We start from the raw sequence: 22,859 nt of genomic DNA, 5'->3' as shown, positions 1-22,859 counted from the left end.
TTATTTCCAGTAAGACAGAGAGAGAGAGAGAGAGTCTTATTAAAATCAAATTATTATCTAATACTTTTATAAAATGTTTATTAGCGTAAAAAATGATTAATCAGCGTATCAATTTAATATGTGATACCGTTATTCTAATTCTGTCCATGATTGGATTTCAAGATTGAAAAAGATTTCGGCGCGCGGTTTATAGAATTGGATATGTATGTATCTAATTAATCATTTTTTACGCTAATAAACATTTTATAAAAGTATTAGATAATAATTTGATTTTAATAAGACTCTTATTGGAAGTAATTTTATTACGGAAATTACCTTAGCTGGGATTCGAATCCGGATCTCTTGTATTTTCGAGTCCTGTATTTCTATAAGTAGGCGTCTTCTCATTTCGACCATCGAGACTTCGGTAATAACCAATAACTAATGAAAAAAATATCATATTTCAAAGAGACATTTATCCTACTTTCGATCAAAGCGGATCTTAGTGCTTAAATATTTCGGTGTGAATTTAATAAATCAAATTAAGAAAGATAAGTCCTACATAAATGAAAGAGGATTTTAGTACTTATTTAAACATTAAGATCTACTTTGATCGAAAATAAGATTTCTCTTTCTTAATTTGATTTATTCTCATCGGTCTAATCTCTTAGAATTAAAATTGTAAAAGTTACATACACCACCGTTCAAAAGTATTTATCTGTCCCGATTTTTGTATGTATCTTTTTTATATGCCTAAATTCCGTAATCATTCTATTATGTTCTCTTTATATGTATATGTATATATAGAATGCAAAATTTAGAATCATCAAACATTATTATTACGTATGAATTACGTATAACATCTAGAAGAATAAGAAAGAACATTGAAAAATTCATTTTTCTTGATTTAAGTAATTAAGGAAGACAAAGTGGACAAATACTTTTAAGCGACAGTGAAAAACATAGAATGCATATATACGAATATATGTATATTAAAATAATATATATAAGATCTATGACAAAAGTATTAATATAAATTCAGACATTTAGTAACACATTTAAATAATATTAATAAGTGAATAAAATTTATAGCTGATTTGCACGCTTGGATAGTGATTTTTATTCTGCCGGTAAATAGTGCGGTTAATCCGCTGTTGTACACTTTCACCACACCGAAATTTCGCGAAAAACTTAACGAGGGTTGGTTTGGAAAAGTATGTAGCTACATGTTAAGGAAACATTCCAGACAAGGTTTGTGTTCTGATATGAGTAGCTGTTTGAAATCTACACTAATAAAACATTTATTGTTTTTATTACAGATTCGGAGGCATCAGCTACTATCAATAAAACGGTTATTAATAGGAACATAGTACAGCCTATCTGGAACAAATATGATGATGATAAAAGGAAAACACCGCCTCTGCTTGACTTCAACGATGAAAAACCTTGATCCAATTAGAGACAGAGTGAAAGTTAGTCATTTTTTATTAATTATATTACGCTTCTATATTAAATGTTATATAAATGACTGACGCCAATATATTTGTGCATTGCAAAGCTAACAGGTTGTAATTATACAAATGATCTATCTTCATAGCACACATAGATAATAGATAATCAGCTTAGAACTAATGATAGTAAAATTCTATTATTTATCATTGAAGAAGGAAATTTTTACAAATTGAAAAATTGTTATGTAATTTTAATTGAACTCAATGAATTACGTCACGCTCGAGGAAGTTTCTGTAACATACTACAGAGAATAATTATTTACTAGTTTATTGATTGCTGAGAAAGATATTTTCGTTCACTTTTTAGAAAATCCGTCTTATAAAATAGTGCCGCTGTTTAAAAATGTGTACCCCTCTCATATTTCTTCGGCTTTGTTAATACTACATATATTTTACTAGCAGCAAGTCGGCAAGAAGCTTAGCTTAGATATCTCTTGTGCTCTTATCCTCGTTTCCTCAGAGATTAGTCCCATAAGAAAGGTAGCCAGAATACGCTTCATTTCTGAATGTATTGTTTCGCGCATGGGTGATCCCGGTATGCGGATATTTCAATTGTACGAACTCTGATGGCCCCCGACGGAGTATCCACCTACGAGTAGAGAGATCGTGCTCGAAAACGTACATAAATTATTTTCCGACGAAGTCGGAAACGCGAACCGTGCTCCGAAAAATTTACGACATCAATTCTGATGTACCGGCAAATCATGTTCCGCCGATGTGGCACCGTTATGCCGGGTCAGTGCCACTTGTTCCGTATTATTATTGCGAGATGAGAAATTTATCTTCGAACACGGGCGTAACTTTTTAACGGCTCCACCGATGTACGCTCTAAAACGGATACTACATCACTCAAATATACTCGATTAGTCGATGTAAGACTATCGGTCGGCGTGGCCATCCCTTGAGATGACTTATGAAGCGATAATAAATGACAAACATGAAGAAAGCTAGGAATCACTGACAATTAATTCACATCTTTGTGAGAATACGCGTGTTATCCTCGTCACCTTTGTTATCATACATTAAATTATCATAGTTATAAAAAGATTCGTACATATAATTTTAAATTGATAAAATTAACAGCCTACTAATCAAATAAATTTATAACAATCAAATAGAAAGGAAATTTTCTTACAAATATAAATAATACAGTATAATATATTACTCATTAAATTTATATACGACATAATCGTAAGTGTTCTTTTTATACAAAAAGGAGACTTACAATGAATAACGTTACGGAGACAAATATATTTAAAAGAAAATTGTATTACAGAAAGACATACCGATGTAACTTGAAAAAATGCTTTCATAAAGAAAAAAAGTTGAAAAATATGAAAAGTAGAAATAAAATAGAATAATTAACAGGCTTATCCGTTTACGAGTGAACTCTTCAATAATCCATTAAAACGCGTGGAGATATAAACAGCAAGAGATGCAACGATATCCGACTTCCAACTTTCGGAGGGTTACAGTCAGCCGTAAATCATGCGAACGGCCAAGAAAAATGCATCTCGCGAGCACTCTACGATCTACCGGCACGTGGGTTGGCTCTTACGCGATATAATGTGTAATTTATGGCGGATGGCCAATGGTAAGGTCCCGTTAAGGGGCCTCGATACTTCGCTCGAGACAGACCGCCTTTTAGGACTGACTTTTCTTCCGCCTTAAGCTGCTAAGATTTCTTCGGCTACAATACAATTACGCCACGTGGGCGGATATGCGTTATACGATTGTCCACGAAATCATCTCGGAATAAAAAAGAAAGGCAACATCTCGCTACATTGATGTGGGTAGCTTGGTAGGCAAACGGTGACGTATTGGTGCAAATATTATTGAATTATCGAGTCATGCTCTAAACAAAAACTGGTGTTTCATCGAAGATATTCAAGAGCCTTTCTTATCCGAAAAAGAAGACGAAAGATTTCTACTTCTTGAACTTTTTTTTATAAATTATTACAAGTTTCTTACAGAAATTATATAAAATATACAAAGTGGATATATCTTTCAGCAAAACGCCATCAAAAGTTTATATTAAATATTTCTAATAATAACTGATTATTAATTTTATTTGATTAAATAAAATAATAAGGCTTTTGTTGATAATATTGATGAAGTTATATATTTTCAAAAACAATTAAGAAATTTCTTATATTAATATTTCTAATATTTTTTTGTATCTTTTAAATTAGTTCTTACATGTATTTTAATTACAACGAACATTATATTACTTATTATACGTGACAAAGAGAATTTTCTAAGACTCGATAACAGCGCTGGGATACCGACCGGAAAGTAGGGGACGTGAAGGAATTTCCAATGAACCCACAATGTGCGTTACATACAGTGTCACATAGCATAAATTGTTATAGCTCTTGGCAATAGAGAAGAATATTTTGCACGCATGCACGCACACGCTTCACAAAGCGAAAGCGAACAAGATCGCAACCTTCCGAAGGCCTTCCCGAGAATTGCTCCGGGTAAGTACCTGTCAGTAGTATAGTATAGAATGCAGAAAAACGCCGTGCAATCATAATTTACAAGTGATAAAAGTGCAACGTTTACGATATAAATATCAATCTAATGATTTTTTGCCTAATGAAACTAAACAGCTTAAATGAGATATACGTCTATTTTTTATTTTATCCGTATGAGGTCTTAATTCTTGTCGAGTAGACTCCTATTCTGCCACTTTTAATGACAGTGTTGATATTGTTATATTATCGTTGCGCTTTTTTTTATTATATTCATGATGTCTCCGTGGCACTTATCTTGAGACACATATTTGACTTAAATGCTAAATCATAGGAGATACGAAAAAGATAAATACACTTAATATTCTTGAGGCTTTCATAACACGGAGAAAACCCGCGAAACGCAAGATTGTCACATAGATAAATACACTTCTTTTATTATTTTTTAAGAATCTGACAATGCAAAAAATTTTATTTTCTGAATTTTATAACGTTATATTAAAATTATCTTGTTATTATATATAAATAAAATATTATATTTGTTTCAGTTTCATAAAAAAGTATAGAAAAAGACGAAACAGTCTCTTAAAAATGATCTTGAAGCAACCCAAAATATCATAATAATGATTCAGAAATTAACATAATTTAACATGATTTTATTATGACTTTGTGTTCTACTTGAATAATACTTCCATAATAACAATATAACAATACCAACATTGTCATTAAGAGTCAGGATACTGGAAACATAATGACTTAAGAAACATTAAATAAATATATTTCTTAACTATTCAACTTCATTAATTTCCAGGTGGAACTCGATGGACTCTTAAAAGTTGATCGAAGGCATACGTTTGTTCATGGGCTCCAACAATGGAAAGATCTTGAAAACGTTAATAAAGTTTCGAACAGATCGCTCGCCAATCTACGAAATTGGCCGGCGCGATTCGCAAAGAGTTAAAGACGGCCATCAGACGATCTCCGGCGCGAAATCGATGCGAAAGAGCCGCCCGCGCCACGGATCTTCCTTCCCACAATTATAGGGTATAAAAATTCTTTCGGATTTCAGTCACGCGAGCAAAGGCTGCATTCGGTCCACGGGAAGAAGAAGATTTACGTGCGAAGCAGTAATTGGCGCTGGTTCGAATTTTTACAGCGTGGAGAATCTTCGGATATACAGCCTCCCGCGATAAGAGAATGTAAGATAGTGCTGTGTTCAAGATATCAAAGAATGTTCAGTTAACACGACTGTAATATTTACGCTCCAATGCGATCATCGATGACGCTATGCAATAGTGAAAGCCGAATGTAGAGTTCTTTCTTTCATCGTAGTTCGTGATTACATTGCATAATATGTTACATGCACGCCCAATATCGTATGATCGTAAATATCTTACAATACTTACATTAAAATATATTGCAAGTACATTGCAATGAAATATATTATAAATCAATACAAACTATCAATAACTAGATCAATAATTCGCTGAGTGTATTATTAATTTCCACTTTCTCATTTAATTATATCAATAAATTTCAAAGCTTTGAAATTCTATTATCGATATGACGCATTTTATGCTGCAAAAAAATAAACGTTAAGATAATAGATCACGAATTTATTCATTCATCTATTCCTCTACATACAGTCGTAATATCCCTCGATTTCTCACAGAATATTCTGTCGATTTATAAATACGTGCCGGAAGCGTACTCTAATGAACTCTCGTGGTGATCGTCGATCGACGATACTCCTGTCGATCATATCCTTGGATACCGTACAAAGAATCGTTCAAGATCACAGCAACAGTGATGAGACCAACGCGTTCACCTATTACATTCTATTACATAAATTACGTTCATTACGCTCAGCGATAGTCGACGCGATGGCAGGCGAGATTGACAGGAAATAGATGATAATACTATTACCGATCACCAATACGTAATAATCATATACGTACAGTAATATAAGTCGCAAATAATTAGGTCGCGATAATATTCCCCAGAAGGACACGGTCATAAATTATTTATAGACAACAGTAATATTGTAGGGGAAAGTGGATGAATTGTGCGCACCTAAGGGAAATTTATTGTCCTGGAATGGTTTTCCAAGTTCAAAGCGATATAAGTATAGAAATAGAAACTATAAACATTCTTCTACCATTACGTATCCTTATATTGAACAGATTTTCATTCAATAAGGTTGTATTTAGCAAAATGGAAAAAACGGAAAAGCGAAAAAATTTCTCGCGCGTCGAGTAATTGTGCGCATGGGTTGAGTAATTGTGCGCAAAGCAAAAGTCGTAGGAAATGAATGAATTAGAATAAAATAGAAATTCTTGCTGGGGTATGTCACACCCCACTTAGTTCACGAAGAGTTAAATATATTATATATATTAAGCAAAAATACAAAACTAATATAATGCACATAGATTTTGGCAAAATAAAATGGCAAAATAAAATAATAATGGAAAGAAAAAACGAAAAAATTAGTGCTAGTCATATAATATATGATGTCGTCATCCATTGGAAAAGTACCAAATCAGGATGCGCACAATTACCCGCTGCGCACAGTTCCCCCACTTTCCCCTAATGATTTTATATCAGTATTGTTATTCATTACATTTATGCATATCAATTTTCGTATTGAAAAACTCATATTTTACCAACCAGAATGTTTATTGAAATCTTGTAAAAAAATTCCTTGCAAATTCCCCTTTTTCCCTTTCGAAGGTTATTTTATTTAAAATTTCAGAAAAAATTAAAAAATTTTTAATACAACTTTAAAATACATTGAAACGTAAGTAATAGGAACAAATATATCTTGTAAATTAAAAGATAAAGATTCCATAAGACTATATCTCTTCTTTTCTACAATTGCCGCGAAATAATATAGAATAAAAAAAAGGCTCACTGTATACATTATACATATACAATATAGTATCACAGTAAGCTATTCTCTTCTGCTGTATATTATTATTGCTGTTCATCAGATGTTCCTGATTCTTTTATAAAAGTTCGAAAGATACGCAGATGCCTATATTTATTGTTGACATTTTGCATTATCAAGAAACTATCACTCAAAGAAACAATGTTTTTAGAAAGAGATAAAATTTAAATTTAAAAATAAAATTCCAAAAATTTCCACAAGTACCAATAAAATCCAAATACCAATAAAATTCTAATTTTCAAGAGTAAAAAAGATTCCTTGAAAATAGTTTTGAAATTTTTTTTCAAATAGTAAACATTTTGTTAATTTTTATTAATCAATAAAAAACAAATAAAAGATGAAAGGGCAATTAACTCACCAAAACAAATACGATATTGCAAAATAGACGAAAGAAAGTTAAAAATTCCAGACATTGCTTTTGTGAAATGAAATCCATTAAAATGGTCGAAATTTATTCTGGTGTCGCGTGCAAACGCACGCATATGAGTGAACGGTAAAAGGCGTTGGAAATAGGAAGACAAAAGAGAAGCTGGAAAGAAAGGATGTCAAAAATCACTGCTTGACACGCTCGCCGACATATTAAATAACACAACAGCTGCAGAATACGCGGCACCGCTACGCCTGGCACTTCTTTCATATCGTTGCTCGCAAATTATTAACTTTATGCAACCTCCCTGAATCATTCAGTGGATTACTGCACGATTCTTCTTCTGTCCTGAGAAATTTCAATATTTTTCAAAGTCTTAATTTTCTTTCTTCGAATTTTACAATATAACGTAATTCACACAGTCACATCTCATCCGAAGAACGTCGCGTGGACGTCACGATATCTATACGACGTCGTATATTATCTTGGCGTTCATGTGATGTTTCTCGGTAGAATGTACTACGTAGACAATATCAAGGGAAATGCTTCTTATAATTAAAAGAAAAAACTGATAGTGTTTGTGTTAAAAATCGATAAGTAAAAGGCAAAGCGCGAGCTTGAATTTCAATAGAGATTTTCTGACATGTCTTGTCTAACAATTATCGATCTCATTGCGTTTTGTACACCGTGACAAGATACATAATGATATAAAACCAGGTTGATTTCTGAATGGTCCAGCGTTCTTAGAGACAGAAGAACGAAGACACAAGCCGCTGGAATGTCCCGCGCGAGGGATGCATCCGAGTGGAGTGTATCGTACGGCATCGCATCACGGTGTCACATTGCCATATCTGTCAATTACAAAACCGTTCCTGCGGTCGGCTGCCTGGCACTGAGCAACATGTCACGACGACACGGTCATCGACTTGCGTGCTACAAAAATCTTGTGGTGTGCACGTTCGTGATTAAACAGCGATATACGAAAACGGACGTTTATCTAAATTTTTGCTAAACATATCACATATAAAATAAAAAAGTAATAATATGAAGTAAACTAATAATAAAATAATAGGAATATAAATCAGCAAATTTATTTTTTATTTTCTATTTTAATTTTTCTGTGCATAATTTTAACTATCATGTTTTTCACAAGATTTCTGATAAAAATGTGAAAACAAAATTAATCTGTGTAAAATTGTTCTTTGTTATTCGAAAGGTGGGGTTTTTATAAACCCGGAGGTCTCATAACGAAATTCGCATAAAAATATAAACATTGAGAAAAATGATGTCTGATAGAAAATGGACGAACCAGAAGATTCTGATTGTATCATTCAGAATTCCTTATCTCAACCAAAATTCTAATACATTAAAAAATTCTGATTCATTCATTTTAAACTAGAATTCCAATTAATCCAACCAGACACTTTCTCAGTGAAAATTTTCACTAAAAAAATTCGATATAAATACGCGGATACTCATGTATTTAAAATACAGAGAACAAGAAGATTCTAATTATGATTCAGAATTCTAATAAATTTAACGGTTATTTCAACCAGAATTCTAATAAATTTAACCAGAAAATTTTGATTTGTCCATTTTTAACCAAAATTCCAATTAATACGAGATTCTTTTTTCAGTGTAGTATAATTTCACTTTAAATATATTTCATAATTTACATAAATTATTACGTAAATAAGTTTTTATCTTAATTGTGAAATATCTGTAAAAGAATGTGGCATAAACTCGATAAGCTTAAGTGAAGAAATCAGTGTCAAATCATTGCTGGATGGAATGTATGAGCAGGTCGGTATCCTTGATACCGACGTTCTCCTATCAACACAGCTTATTACTATTAATTAAAAGCAATGCTCGAGTCGCGCTTCGGCATTCGCGCGGTCACCGACACGAAAGCAGAAGGCGGAGACTCGCATAAACATCCGCGCGGATGGAAATTAACGCGCCGCGCCGCGCGCCGGTGCGAAATGCAGCGAAACTATCTGCCATTGCGGATAATTAGTCGGGCGCCGATGCTGGCGCGTAAAGCTGAAACACAAAAAACCAGCACAGTATAGCGTCTCAATTGCATTTTTCCAACGGAAGTGTTTAAATGAACGATCACCGCCGTAGTCAAAAGAAAAGCAATAACGACATCGGGAGTTTAATCCTTATAAATTTCCTTATAAATTATATTAGAAATTGCATAAATACAGAAATGATACGATAAAATTTTAACGAATCTCAACTTGTAGCATTCTCGCTTTCAAATCTTCAATCAGAAAATATTGATGATTATGCAATCATTTAACATTCAAACTGGGAAGTTATCGCGATGATAAATTCTTGATGATATAAGAAGATAATTCTTGTTTAAATATTAATCCAACTTTCTCTTGCAGGAGGGAGTTTAAGAATTAAGATTCGATCATCGGGATACCAATGAAGATTACAGTTGCGACAAAGACGAACCTTCGGTTAAGAAAACAAATCGATTCCTAGTCTCAGAATCGGTGAAAGAAAAAGGATTGAATAATCCTCGCACGTTTATCCGCGCGCGCATGCCGCTTATGGCAATGGTGAAATAATGCTGAAATAATAACGCAGGTGGACCGTAAAGTTCAACCGATACGTGGACGTTTGCGAAGGAACGCGGTGAGTCGCGCACCGATCTCTTTTCTCACGTCGTGGAAACTCGAGGACGCGGCCTCATACTCTTTCGGTCATTAGCTCGTACTCCCGTAGGCACCCGCTCCCACCCCGCCTTACGCGCACTTATGTATTATTTGCATCCGACGACGTAAGTCCCGATGGTATGCGTACTCGGACTCGCAGTGGCCGTCGCAGAAAATGCAGTCGGTCGGCGATGCAACGCGTGTACTTTACGTGGCGCCCGCCGCCCTAATCATCCCCAGCCGGCCGGCCGCGGCCGCTCCGTTCTCTGTGCTCTCACTTACCCACTTACTTAACCCACGTAAATTGCCTCCTTGTAAAAAAAAAAGCCCCGCAGTGAATTAATCTCCCGACCAGCAGCGACTGGCGTTATAAATATACATACTGTCGGCCTCTCTTGGCGGGCTCGAGAAAAACTCCCGGGAAATAACTATGACGAAGAAAACGCAAACGTTCATGGCGAAGATTCGTGGTTTCTTCATTCGTGATTAGTAAGACAAAGAAAGGAGAAATCTTTTCGTAGGATTTCATAATTCTAAATTGATCGATCATTGACATGTCAAATTTAGGACTAATTAATATGCACTTTATAAGTCAGAGGTAAAGTCTAACTTATTTATATCGACCTGTTACAAAGAAAGAAACGTGAATCGCTACTCGTTCAAGATTGTTCATTTCATATCTAATTTAATAGACTCATAGTTAGCAAGAGGAAGTTAATTAATTAGAGCCTTCCTTAGTTACGTTCTCATAGTTTACCTTAAGTTTCGAAAATTTAGATAATTATACAGAACCTTAAATCACGTGCAGATGATTCATGGGGCTATTGACTTTGTTCTTCTTCATTCAATATCGTCAAATTAGCTTCACAAAAGCCTTCATTGAGATGCGCTTATCAGTTAAACTTTGAGATACCGTGATCTTCACGCATCTAAATTCGCGGTGCTCGTGTAGTTTCTCACTTTTCGTCTCACACAGAGTCGAACGAGACACGAACGAGGCTCTCTTAGTGACTTAACGGTACCTCCTAAAGAACAGATCATGGCATTGTTCCAGCGGCAGTGCTTTCGCAGTCAAACTCGTTTCGAGTAAATCTCTCGCTAGTCGCAGTGCCCTTACACTCATCAAGAGAGATAATGAAAATTCTTCCAAAGCAATTTAACCACCGTTTAATCTCATGAAAATAATTTCCGTTATTATAGCATGTGAGACGTAAGAGAAAATATGTATATAAAAAGTGTAACAAGGGACATAAATGGGTTTCTGTTGTTATTTCAGCAATATTTTAATCTTGGAAAAATTATTATATTTATCGTTAATTGAATTAAAGTGTAAATGTGTATCTTAAACAGAAAAATACATGCACAGGCAACACAACAAAAAAACATACAGAAAATTACAGAAGGATAGAAGGACTGCTCTGAAGTAATTCCATTAAGACCCTTGGAGGTTCAGGGGCTAGAAAGGTCAATCACATTTCTCCGTGACCGTTCCCAGGTCTCCTCTCAAGTACGTAAACGGAAGAAACGCTGACGGGCAAAGTGGCTAAAGGTTGTACTTTCACCATCTGGCGTGAGTAAGTTTGGAATGCTAGATTACCATTAGGGGGCACTACGCCAATATCTCTTGTTTCTAGTAGATGAATCTATGAATAGCTTCATTTATTTATTTATTTATCTCTATATGAATTGCAAAGAATTCTCTTACACATCATTATTCATACATATTTTTCAAAATGCATTTTTCTATAACTATTTCTTCTTAAAAATAATCTAACAAAAAAATATATATATATAATGTTTGTTATTATTGTAAATATATTAAATTTAATTTTTTATTCTCAATATGACTTCTTTTATGAATATAAATATGCAAAAGGAACTATTGAGCTCAAAACTTCAACAATCAAATGATATTCGGTTCAAATTACTATGTATAATATTTTCAAAGTCCAAGCTGTATTTTTAGAGAATTCCCTCGCTTTGGGTGAAATAAGGGAGGAACATATTAAAATAGAACAATAAATAATGCACATGTCATCGCGTTGCGAGATGTTTAGTGCACTATGCTGTGTATTTCTGCGACTACTGTGTTTAAATTACTCGATAATATAGCCACGTTTAATCCGCCACGCGGTTCAGTTACGACGATTTGTAAGTCATCCGCGACAGTTACATACAGTCTCGCCCTTAAATTCAACTTTTTACAGCCTCAATCAAGCAACGCGGGCTAAAATTCATTTGGCTTAACTATTAAATCACGACTCTATCGTGTGCTGTAGTTTCAGAGTCGGTAAGTCATGCCCAATTTCGCGACTCGTATAATATTAATAGAGATGTTAATTTTGCGAGAAGAAAGTCCACGCGGCTTTCTTCGGGCTCCGCGCCGATGAATTCGCGACAGTCACCTGTCAACGTTCACGAAAGATACGACACGCCTAAATTATTCTCCAAGGGAATTAAGGCCGTGACACGTTGGCCCAAGTTTTGTTAATTCCGTTTCTCTCTTGGATGTATTAGTCTTTGTCATATCAATAATGTAAACGCATTATCGCCAACATTTAACGCGTTACTGCTTTATTTCTCGAGGTATCTCCTTACATAGCGCAAGTTTGAGGAAGAGAATCTTTGGAACGAAATAGTGCGTAGAATACAAATGATCCGTATCCTCGTGGACCACTTAATAACTTATCTCGCCCCTAGTGAGATAATCCATTCTAACGTTTAATTTATTATCGCCTCAATTCCCAAGATTAATTCTTACTAATTCGAAATTAATTCGTACACTCCGTACTCTGTTCCTTTGCAATCGTTAGCAGCTTGTTATACCTAATGATTAATGACTCTTAACGAGGTACCGTCAAAAAACTAACGTTAAACAACCGAACTTCTAATCATGGAACGAGATTTCTTCATAGAATAAGCGTAGAACTTACTTTCTTTCTGTCTCCCTTAAGATATCCATTTTTCTTCATCCGACCGAAGCTAATCGTGTTGTTAAGGAAAGTGATTTATTATAAGAGATTGGCTACGACTACCAGCTGCGTTTATGGGAAATAACGGTGCACTGTGCATTATGCAATCGGGAGATGCGTAACGTCGAAGTAGTTGAGCACTCTCGTGAAGGTGTAATGAAGTACAATATGCGCATAAAGATGAGAAAGGATATGAACCATCGGTGGGAGGAATTAAAGGAGAAAGAGATAGGTGACAGAAGCTCGTTTCTAGTTTCCACGAGGCATAAATTATTCTAGTAATATTCGTTCCAGCAATCGTATCTTGTTATCTCGTAAAATACATCTAACAGTTATCGATTCTTTCTTAATACCAGGTCCAATTCTCGCTAAATTCAAAAATATATCTTAAATGGAATTTAATCATTTCTTTTCTTATACAGATGTTTCTTGCCATAAAATGTCGTTTAAATTATTTTCGATGTTAGGTAATTGTACCCAATAACCTACTTACTGTTTGTAGGCATTTACATAAATAGTTAAATCTTTGCTGCCCTATAAATATTAGAAATGTCTCATATTTTCAATTAATGTTCGGAAATGTTTCTTATTTTGAATCTGACTACCAGTTTTCAATATTGGACTCACTAAACTCAGTAAAAATCGTAACGCTTAGGTAGAGAATCTTATATTATTGTCCGAAATATAAAAAAAAAAGAGATTTCCAATCGTTCGTCAATCATTCTTATTAGAAACTGAATTTTTACAATGATATTTATATTATTATTATATATATTATTATATATTATTATATATATATATACATACAGCCTTGATCAAAGTACATTGCTATATTTTTTCATTTATCTAAAATTCTTTTGGATCTTTGAAACAAAAGATAATTCACAGCAAAGGCCATAAATCAATTTTTAAGCTAAAACTTTAAATAATAATTAATAAGGTGCCTAATACTTTTAGCCAAGACTGTATATACGCATGCACATATATTCGCGTTAAGACTCATTAAAAAAATTACTGAACTTCTTTCTTATGTAAAGTGTAAGTCGCGCGAAAGTCGTAAGCACGATTATCTGACTGAGAAAATGAAAAATACTATTGTCCTACAGACTTAACACTCGGGACTTTCTTAACTACATCGCGCGTACATATTCATATTCGCGCGAACTCCGAGATCGCTCACGGGGGACGTTTGGGGACGCGGATGATAGAATTCGACGCGGATTCCAGTGCCGGACGAAAATAGAGGGGCCGCGCATCGCATCGAGAATACCATGGGTCCGCATGCCGTGCAGCCGTATGGCACGACGCGACGCGACGTGACGCGTCGCGTCGCGACGCTGCTCTACGCTGCACCGCATCGCGCCGATGTCGCATAGACGCGGACAATGTGGCTCGCTGCTGAAGAAGGTGACAGCTAGCGTGCCAGTGAAAGGTACTTGCGTAACGCGGATCCAGAAATGATACACAGGAATGACGGGGCGCGAATTGAATTTCATAGGGTTCTAACGATCCCCCGACAAAAAAAATAACGTCGAGATGAATTGGAGGATTGATCGTTGGCTCTCTCTTTCTCTCCGCACGCGATAGTCCCGGAAGTGACGTTGCCGCCTTGAGAAACGCGATCATATTTCGCAAAGTAATATGCAGACATTGAAAGATTACACGTGCAATGTGGAAGCAATTATTATCTTTGGAATTTCTGGGTCTGCGTTGCAAAATTTTGTCTGATTGATTAGAAGAAAAGAGAATCTAATATATTATTCCGAGAGCGTATTTGAAATGAAATGTGATATCCAGCAGCTAGATATATCGGAATTTTATCCTGCAATGTTGCGCCAAAAAGATAGCAAAAAAACTGATTTTTGGATCAACTATACTCTATATATATAACAGCGTCCACTTTCTCTCATTTCGCACTTCTCATACAGTAGATTTTAGATTGGACCGCGTCATAATTAAAATTCAATAATAAAATATCGAGGAAAAAATACATTTTAGCAGATGATTATTGTCCCGTTCCATTAACGCGACTCGCGAGAGAATGAAATCCATTAACACCACGTCGAATTATTGATTATACTTAAAATACAGTTACATCCTTATTTCTGAAATTTATCCGCTTTTTACTGTCCTACCTTTCTCCGGATGAAAGCGGAATACGAGGATCAACCTTATTAGACGGCCATCTAAGGGCAATCCCAAAGCAAATTGGATTCGGTAATTTCCATAATTGGTGTTTTCCGTTCGGGAAATTAAACTGTTGCACTGGAGCTACGATAGCAAATTGAGTTTGATGATTGATGCATACTGATAGATGCAACCAATCATACTCAATCGCCGCGACTGACAGGGTTCGCAACTGCACTATTATATTTCCTGAACGCGATCATTGATACAAAGTGCCAGCGGACTCCAGCACTTAGACGTGACCATATGAGACAGAAATACGAGAAGCGGCGCGACGTGGAGGAGTCAAAAGCGACGCGTACGAGCAAAACGAGTTTATCCGACCGCGCCCTGTTGAAGTAACGATCGCGCCTCACAGAATTTATATGTTATGCCGTACGATGCTTCGCGTTTGATAAAACGCGTGGCATACACGTGATTTTAATTTTAATCGTGCATTTTTAATTAAGCTCTTGCATAATAATTCGTCGTAAAAATCGGACGCGAAATCCGAGCATACTAAACCCGGGCGAGTCTTCTAGAAAGTAATTCAGCAATCCCGAATGCGTCTCTTATAACGAATTCAACTGGACGCACTAGTACGCACTGATGCATATTATACTATATACCGTATATTAAATCGCGAAATCCTCGATACACTTTATTGTTTCGTAAAATGCGTATTGGTCGTTTTGCCATTCGAAATATTTGCATTTTGCTTTTACACTCAAATTAGATTAGATCAGTATACAACGACTTGATCTAATCTAATTTGAGTGTAAAAGTAAAATGCAAATATTTCGCATGTTTAATATATATTTATATTAAACATGCATTTTTATGTCGATTTGTCTACGACGGCTTTAATGTACGGTTCTAGTCAGTGTCTCCAATCGAATTAGCTATTAGTAACTCTAATTTTATACTAGCTATTAGTAACAACGCAATATTCTGTGCGTGAAGAAACGAACGTGTCTCTTATAGAATAATCCCAGATACTTTACGACGCATTGTCTTCCTCACTGTTCCCAGTATTTCTCGTTCTGTACAGCCGCATTGTATCAATTGTATCAACCGCATTAGGAAATTGCGAGAATCACTAGATGGTCTTATGCGAAAGAATGAAGAAGTTTGCAATGAGACTTTTCCTCTTTACGAATGTCCGTGGTTGAAACGCAGTCGGTCGCCACGAATGGTTTTCGAGAGCGAAAAGCCGAAAGATATGCCTCTATAAATTTACGATTCATCGTCACAGCTTCTAAGGTTTACTGCGAAACTTGATGCCGCTCGTGGCCATCAAAAGTACGTTGGATTTAACGATTTCGTTATTATCTCTATCTACTAGTACAGAAACCTCGACAATAAATCGCAAAAACACTCATACACGTTGAGAGAAAGCATCAGTTTATTCTTTTTCCAGTAGCATATTTGAATTTTACATCCATTTGTCAATATTAAAGATATACCTTTCGCAAGAGAAATCGCGAAAACAAAGTAAACTTACGATTCGGATGTTTTGAATCAATATCTTTCTCTTTCTTTCAGTTTATAGGACAAACTGGAACTCAAATGCGAAATGTCATTTTTAATACAAAAGAAAAGAGCCAATAAAATAAAAAATTTAAATGGCTTCATTATTATCCTCTCTTCCAGTTATGTAAACACGCAAAAACAGCAAATTTATATATTTTATATTGATAAAAAGAAAAATTAAAACATTCTAGCTGTTCTTTACAAGGCAAGATTGTAATATTTGCTACTAATTGATATAAGTCATAACGTTTTAAGTTATTAAAGTCCATGGCTGGACTAGCAAGGTTACCAAAAAAATAATAATTGGAAATAGGACTGAAACATGAGAAAAGATTTCTAACATAAAATACACATTACAAACAATACAAATATCAACTAATTGTTGTAACAAACTATTAAATGTTTACTGTAGAGGGAAACTTATTACCTATTCATTCTGCGAGAAACATTATAAAAGAAACACATATAACATTTTGCAATTGTTATTTTTTTACCAATCTTACTAGTTTAGCCGTAAGCAAGAACAAGTTTTAATAATTCAAATAATATCGTTTTGCATAAATGGCGAACGATATGAGAAAAATATATACCTGTTTCTTTTGTAACTTTTCTCGCAGGATTGATTGGCATAATCAATTTTCTTCTACAATCGACCTTTATAGGAAAAGTCACTATAATGGTAGTAGTTGAAGCAGTGTCATATTTTAAGACAAGAAATACAATAAAATAATGAATAATTATAACAAATCTTATCCAAGAAGAAGCTGTAAGATTTAAAAAATGGACCTAAAGAAGCTTTAAAAAAAGAGGACCTTCGTCCTTTTAATAATATAACAATTAGCTGCTAACTTGATTTTTGTAATATGTTTTTTATATCAGAAATATTTTTTCATGCTCCTATTTCTAATTGTTTTTTACTAACCTTACTAGTCTAACCATAAGACTTAATAGGTTAATGATACAAATTAAGATCAAATAGCTTTTCGTAATTTTTATAACGTCTCTCGTTACTAAATTGTATTTGTCATCAATATGACAATATCGCAGTCGCTCTCGTTTTTTCATATATAAATAATCTCAATATGTTAATAGATTAGATTCTGATATAATTAATAAGTATAATTAATGGATAGGGATTCTGGCCATTGCTAAACACGCTCGACTGCCGAGGAGTTCGCGGCTCCTCTATGAATCGAAAGACGATAGTCCATCTAGCAGCATCGTCCAGCCAGGGGAGTTCCTTCGGTTTCCGCGCAATTATAAATAGAATCGTCGCGACGGCGAATGGCGACGGCGCGGAACCATAAATCGACGCTTTGTGATCTTATGCGTGCGCGTTACGCATTTATCAATCCACGTGGCTATCCGCGATGCATCCCGTGTCGGACTAACAGAATGGCGATGGATGTAACATTGAATGCAGCTGGTAATGTCCCGCGGTGATTCTATCGTGGCGCAATCGCGCTTTTGCCAAGTTAATCCATTAACGTCCGGATGTCAGGCGTCCGGGACTCGAGTCTCGCACGTTGCACCGTGCTACGCGCACAGGACGTTAGGACGTTATCCAAAATCGATCTCGCGGCTAACCAGCTCCCAGCTTGCTCCGGCTGACGTTTTAATGTAATACGCGAGTGACAAATTTGCAATGCGTACGGATTCACGATTTATCGCCGGCGCGGATACATGATGCGACGTTCCTCAACGTGAATGCAAATGTGCCCTCGGGAAGTTCTTTAACTTCTATATATTATCAATCCAGGAAGAACTAAGACACACGTCCCATAAATCATTCTATAAATATATCCTTTTATATGATACATGACGCAAATATCTTGCAATAGGCTGTATATCTTATATCAGAGTGTAAACTGCCACAAATAATGATGAATTGAATCAATAAGTGACGCAACAATTATCACGTCATTATTATCGAACAATGACTGTTGTGTCTGATCATCGCGTTTGTAATCGTAGCCGGATATAGTCATGGTTAATACACGAACCATGAGAAGAAGCGACGCGAAACGTTGCATGTGTTGTTTTAATTCTAACGAAAGTAAAGTGCTTCCAGACTTATGTATATCAACCTTATGTATATCAATCAGCTTTCTTAACTTTCTCTTAATTTGAGAATCAACATGAAGTCGCGTTTGTGTATATCATACAAAAGACACACAATAGTATCACGTCATATGATTTTCTCTATATCTCTCTATAAAAATTTTAATCTATATTTACTTTTTTATATTATATAGCAAATAGAATGCGTATATATGTAAAATTAGGATTTCTTTAAAAAAAAAATAGAAAAATCAACTCAATGTACCTATATGTAATTATAACTAAACTTGTACGTTGTATTAAATCTGTTTTTGATCCTGTAATAGATCTATATGTATCTCACATACTGTACATGAAAACTTCCAGTCAATATCAATTAAAAGTAATATAATATCTATGTTATAATTTCGCATTCAATAATATAAAATGTATGTTGTAATATAACATATGGTGTTACAAAACAGTTACATTGTTCACGCAATTATATCGCAATACTAAGGGAAGTACATTTTATTGCGACAATTTGAAAATTAAAATGTATGACTTAGAATGTTATTAGATATGTGAGATACAGGTCTATTACAAGATCGAAAATAGATTTAATGTAACGTATAAATTTAATTATGATACACAGTATGGGCTATTTTTTTCTATTTTTTAAAGTTTCTATTTTACATCTATATGCATACATTTGGTCATTTCTGTGTATCATAATATAAAAAATTAAATACTACATAGCACACACATTCTAAGTCATATACAATTTAATTTTCGAATTGTCGCAATAAAATGCACTTGTGTTAGAATTGCATTAGAATTGCGTTAGAATTGCGTGTACAGTTGCGAATACAATTTTTCGCATACACATGTAATTATAGAGTGATGCTAGCTATTTTATGATTTCTATGCCACTCTTGTCAGTTGTAAGCACGCGATATATATCTATATATTGCGTTTCTAGTTAGAATGTGATCATGCGATATTGCGAACGGTCGACGACCTCCCACCGATCACCGAGTAAGTCTAATTCCCTTCAGATTTCACCGCTGTTTTTTATTTTTATTCGTCTAAATTAGAAGTCGTAATCTTGGTTGATACTTGGTTTGAATCACAGTGTAAGTGTCATCGCAACATGAAACGCGGCTAAACTTGTCTCTAATCAACTTACATGTCGCTAAGAGTAATTACGTTATCGGATGATTTTTTTGACGCACAAAACGAGGACAAATGATCAATGAAACGTCATTAGAAATGGTATTTTGTGAGAGAAATCTGCTAATAAATAAACCAATTAAAGTATGTCTCAATCCGTTAGTTTATATTGTTAAATTTCTAGTTCTATAAAAGATAAAGAGTTACACTGGAACTAGGGTTAAAATATAATAAACCGACGAAAGCGGATGTTAGTGAAATCGACTATTACTGTAATAGTTTACCATAATTTTGAGAATGTCTTAAAAAAACAGCCAATGAATTAGTTGTTTCTCTCATTGTAAGCAATGCTTAGCCTGAACTCGATTCCTTTATCCGTACAACTTTCCCCATTGTCAGCCCGATCGATTATTGTCATTGCGATACGGTAACGAGATAGACTGCGCAATGTTCGCTTTCATTTCAAACAATACCTTATTGTGCGAAAAATATTTATGATAAAAAAGTAATTTAAATAGAAATTCTATTTAAAAAATTTTTATAATTATTTTCTTAATTTATCTATAATAATATCTATAAAATATTGATCAGATAATTTGCCGAAATCAAGTTTTTTCAAAAAAAAAAAAAAATAAGAAAAAAATATTGTTTTTTTCCTATTTGTATACACGTGTTGTTAAAAACTGTCGTTAAAGATTGAAAGATATGAATAATTTCGTATAAGAGTTCGACAAGGTTATAGCATTATAAAGTGATCTACTTGTTCATTTAACTACTTTAGAGGAAGTGAAAGCTAATGTAATCATTGTTCCGCCAATTGACGTAACACGTTCTACCATTGAATGAAAGACAAGCGGAAAAATTAAAATGTACAGGCACGTTATTCATAATGTTAATTATGAACATTAACGAATTCTAAAAGGATAATTAAATATATTTATTTTGCCATTAGATAAATGTTAAATACGAAGTATTTTAATTACAAAACAAAATACATATTTTATATTTTAGATACTTTAGATTTTGTAAATCGGATTTTAAATTATTTCTCTCATACAAGATAACGTTTCATTATTAGGTAAATTTGATTACTTAACAGAATCCAGAAATTTTATGGCCATCTTAAGAGAGAAGTTTCCTCTAGTATTTTAAATCAACGCGCTTAAATCAACACTCTCGAATCCCAACAAAGAAGTTTAAATTTCCGCGTATTATCGTAACTGCTTTTCTTCGCGGGGAAACTTCCGCAATACGAGTACAACGACAACGTGTTGGTTTCCATCCGGACGGAAAAACCTGGCGTACCAACGTATCCCTCGCAGTACAGGCATAGCTCGCCTCGCCTTATCCCGCAATTACCGGCGTAAATTATGCCGCAAGTTACCGAGAATATTTCACGCCGTTGACGGTAAACCTTGCGTTAACGCCGTCTCGCTCGTCCGCGTGAATTTACGAGCGATGTTGCTCGGCGAGCGATGCGCGCTGCTTTTTCGCGAACCGCCGTTTGGATATCTCATGATAGCCATGATCTATCTAAATGAGTACACGTTATGGTACTACACGATGTCGTCTCCCATCCCGGTGCTATCTTTGTTCCTTTAACCCCTACAGCATGGAAAGTTTCCAATATTCTCTTGCAAATAGGTACGTCTCTTTTCGTTATTTAATCAAATCAATGTTGAAACTCGAAGGAGAAGGTAGAAATATGAAATACGATAGAAATTTGAAATGCTGAGATATAATGTTTTTCTTTTTTATTTTTTTTTTTTTTTTTCAGGAAAATGTTTAGTGACGATTCGTGTACACATGTTACCGGAACGTACACATAAAATGTCCAATCTGCAAGACAACGTTTACGTTTAAGGATTACATATATTTTGAAGCCTATTAGAATCGCGCGAAAACGTGCAATAAGTACGACATCTCCTCTTCATTTATATAAAAATATCAAATCGCGAAGTAAATGAACACAACCGCAGAACTTGTTTACTACGGTACTACATGAAATTAACGCACGCGGTAATATACACATTCCAAACGTAAATGACGTTAAATCGTCAAGACATGATCGTCGCGTAATCGATCCGCGACGAGTGCATTTCCTCATTCTACGTAGTTACCAGAGTTACTGAAATACATTATATATATCCGATGTGATATTTTTCGGTATATTTTCTCGTAAAAGAGACGACACAAAGATATTGTTGGCGTTATCTCAGAAGAAAATAACGAGATGAAGCCGTCAAATAGAATTCATCGGCGTCTTATTGCAATGAGCAAAAAAAAAAACACTTTGGTCGCGGTTAAACCTAATCGGTACCGTGTCGCGCGAATGGAGATTAAGATACAGAAAGTAGGTGACCAGCCAAACCAGCCAAGACCATCGATATGCTCGATATAGCCGTTAGCTTACTGGACGTAGGTGTACTCTACGGTTATCCATGTGTGGATCAAATTTATCTTTATCTCGTACAGACAATCTACTGCAAATATATTGATACACAGACGAATCTGCAAAAGCTTCCTTGTCTGAATCAGTTTTAAGATCGCAAGAGATGACAGTATTTATTATGTATCACATTTTATGAATTTATCACATCCGCTCACTAACAGTCTTCTTAATGATCAGTCTGGAATCTTTACGCTGAATCTAACTATTAGCAATTTATAAAAAACACTACATATGATTCTAATGTAGTATTAAATATTGATTTGTACACCTACTACTGGAATTGACGTTTTCACTTCAGTTACTATAAAAGTCCTATTCATTATTCTATTCTTTGGTATATAAGTATTAATAATCATTAAACTTATACATTAAAATTATTGATAACATTTAAACTTATTAATTTATTATTAACATTATTTATATAAAATACATTATTTATCTTTACAAGAAATTTTACTTTTAAAAAGTAAACATTAATTAGCAATTTATTAATAAAAAATAAAATAGATTGCATATTTCTCAAAATAATTGTAAGTAAAAAATGTACAATTATTGTAATAATTAAAATATATTAAT

At 34.5% G+C, this 22,859-nt stretch overlaps 1 protein-coding gene across 1 annotated transcript in view; it reads left to right on the top strand.

Annotated features, from left to right (window-relative positions):
• Lgr3 (Leucine-rich repeat-containing G protein-coupled receptor 3) overlaps positions 1 to 1,455 on the top strand; it is a 10,093-nt gene extending 8,638 nt beyond the window's left edge. Inside the window, exons 20-21 of the mRNA XM_018454226.1 lie at positions 1,072 to 1,230; positions 1,299 to 1,455. Coding sequence (XP_018309728.1) covers positions 1,072 to 1,230; positions 1,299 to 1,429 — 290 coding nt within the window. The 3' untranslated portion in view covers positions 1,430 to 1,455. The remainder of the gene's footprint in view (positions 1 to 1,071; positions 1,231 to 1,298) is intronic.
• The last annotated feature ends 21,404 nt before the right edge of the window (positions 1,456 to 22,859 follow it).

This window comes from Mycetomoellerius zeteki, unplaced genomic scaffold (genome assembly GCF_001594055.1).
Source record: "Mycetomoellerius zeteki isolate Tzet28-1 unplaced genomic scaffold, Tzet1.0 scaffold43, whole genome shotgun sequence".
Taxonomy (NCBI): domain Eukaryota; kingdom Metazoa; phylum Arthropoda; class Insecta; order Hymenoptera; family Formicidae; genus Mycetomoellerius; species Mycetomoellerius zeteki.
Note: the sequence above shows the minus strand (reverse complement) of the source record. Positions and strands in the feature narration are given on the sequence as shown.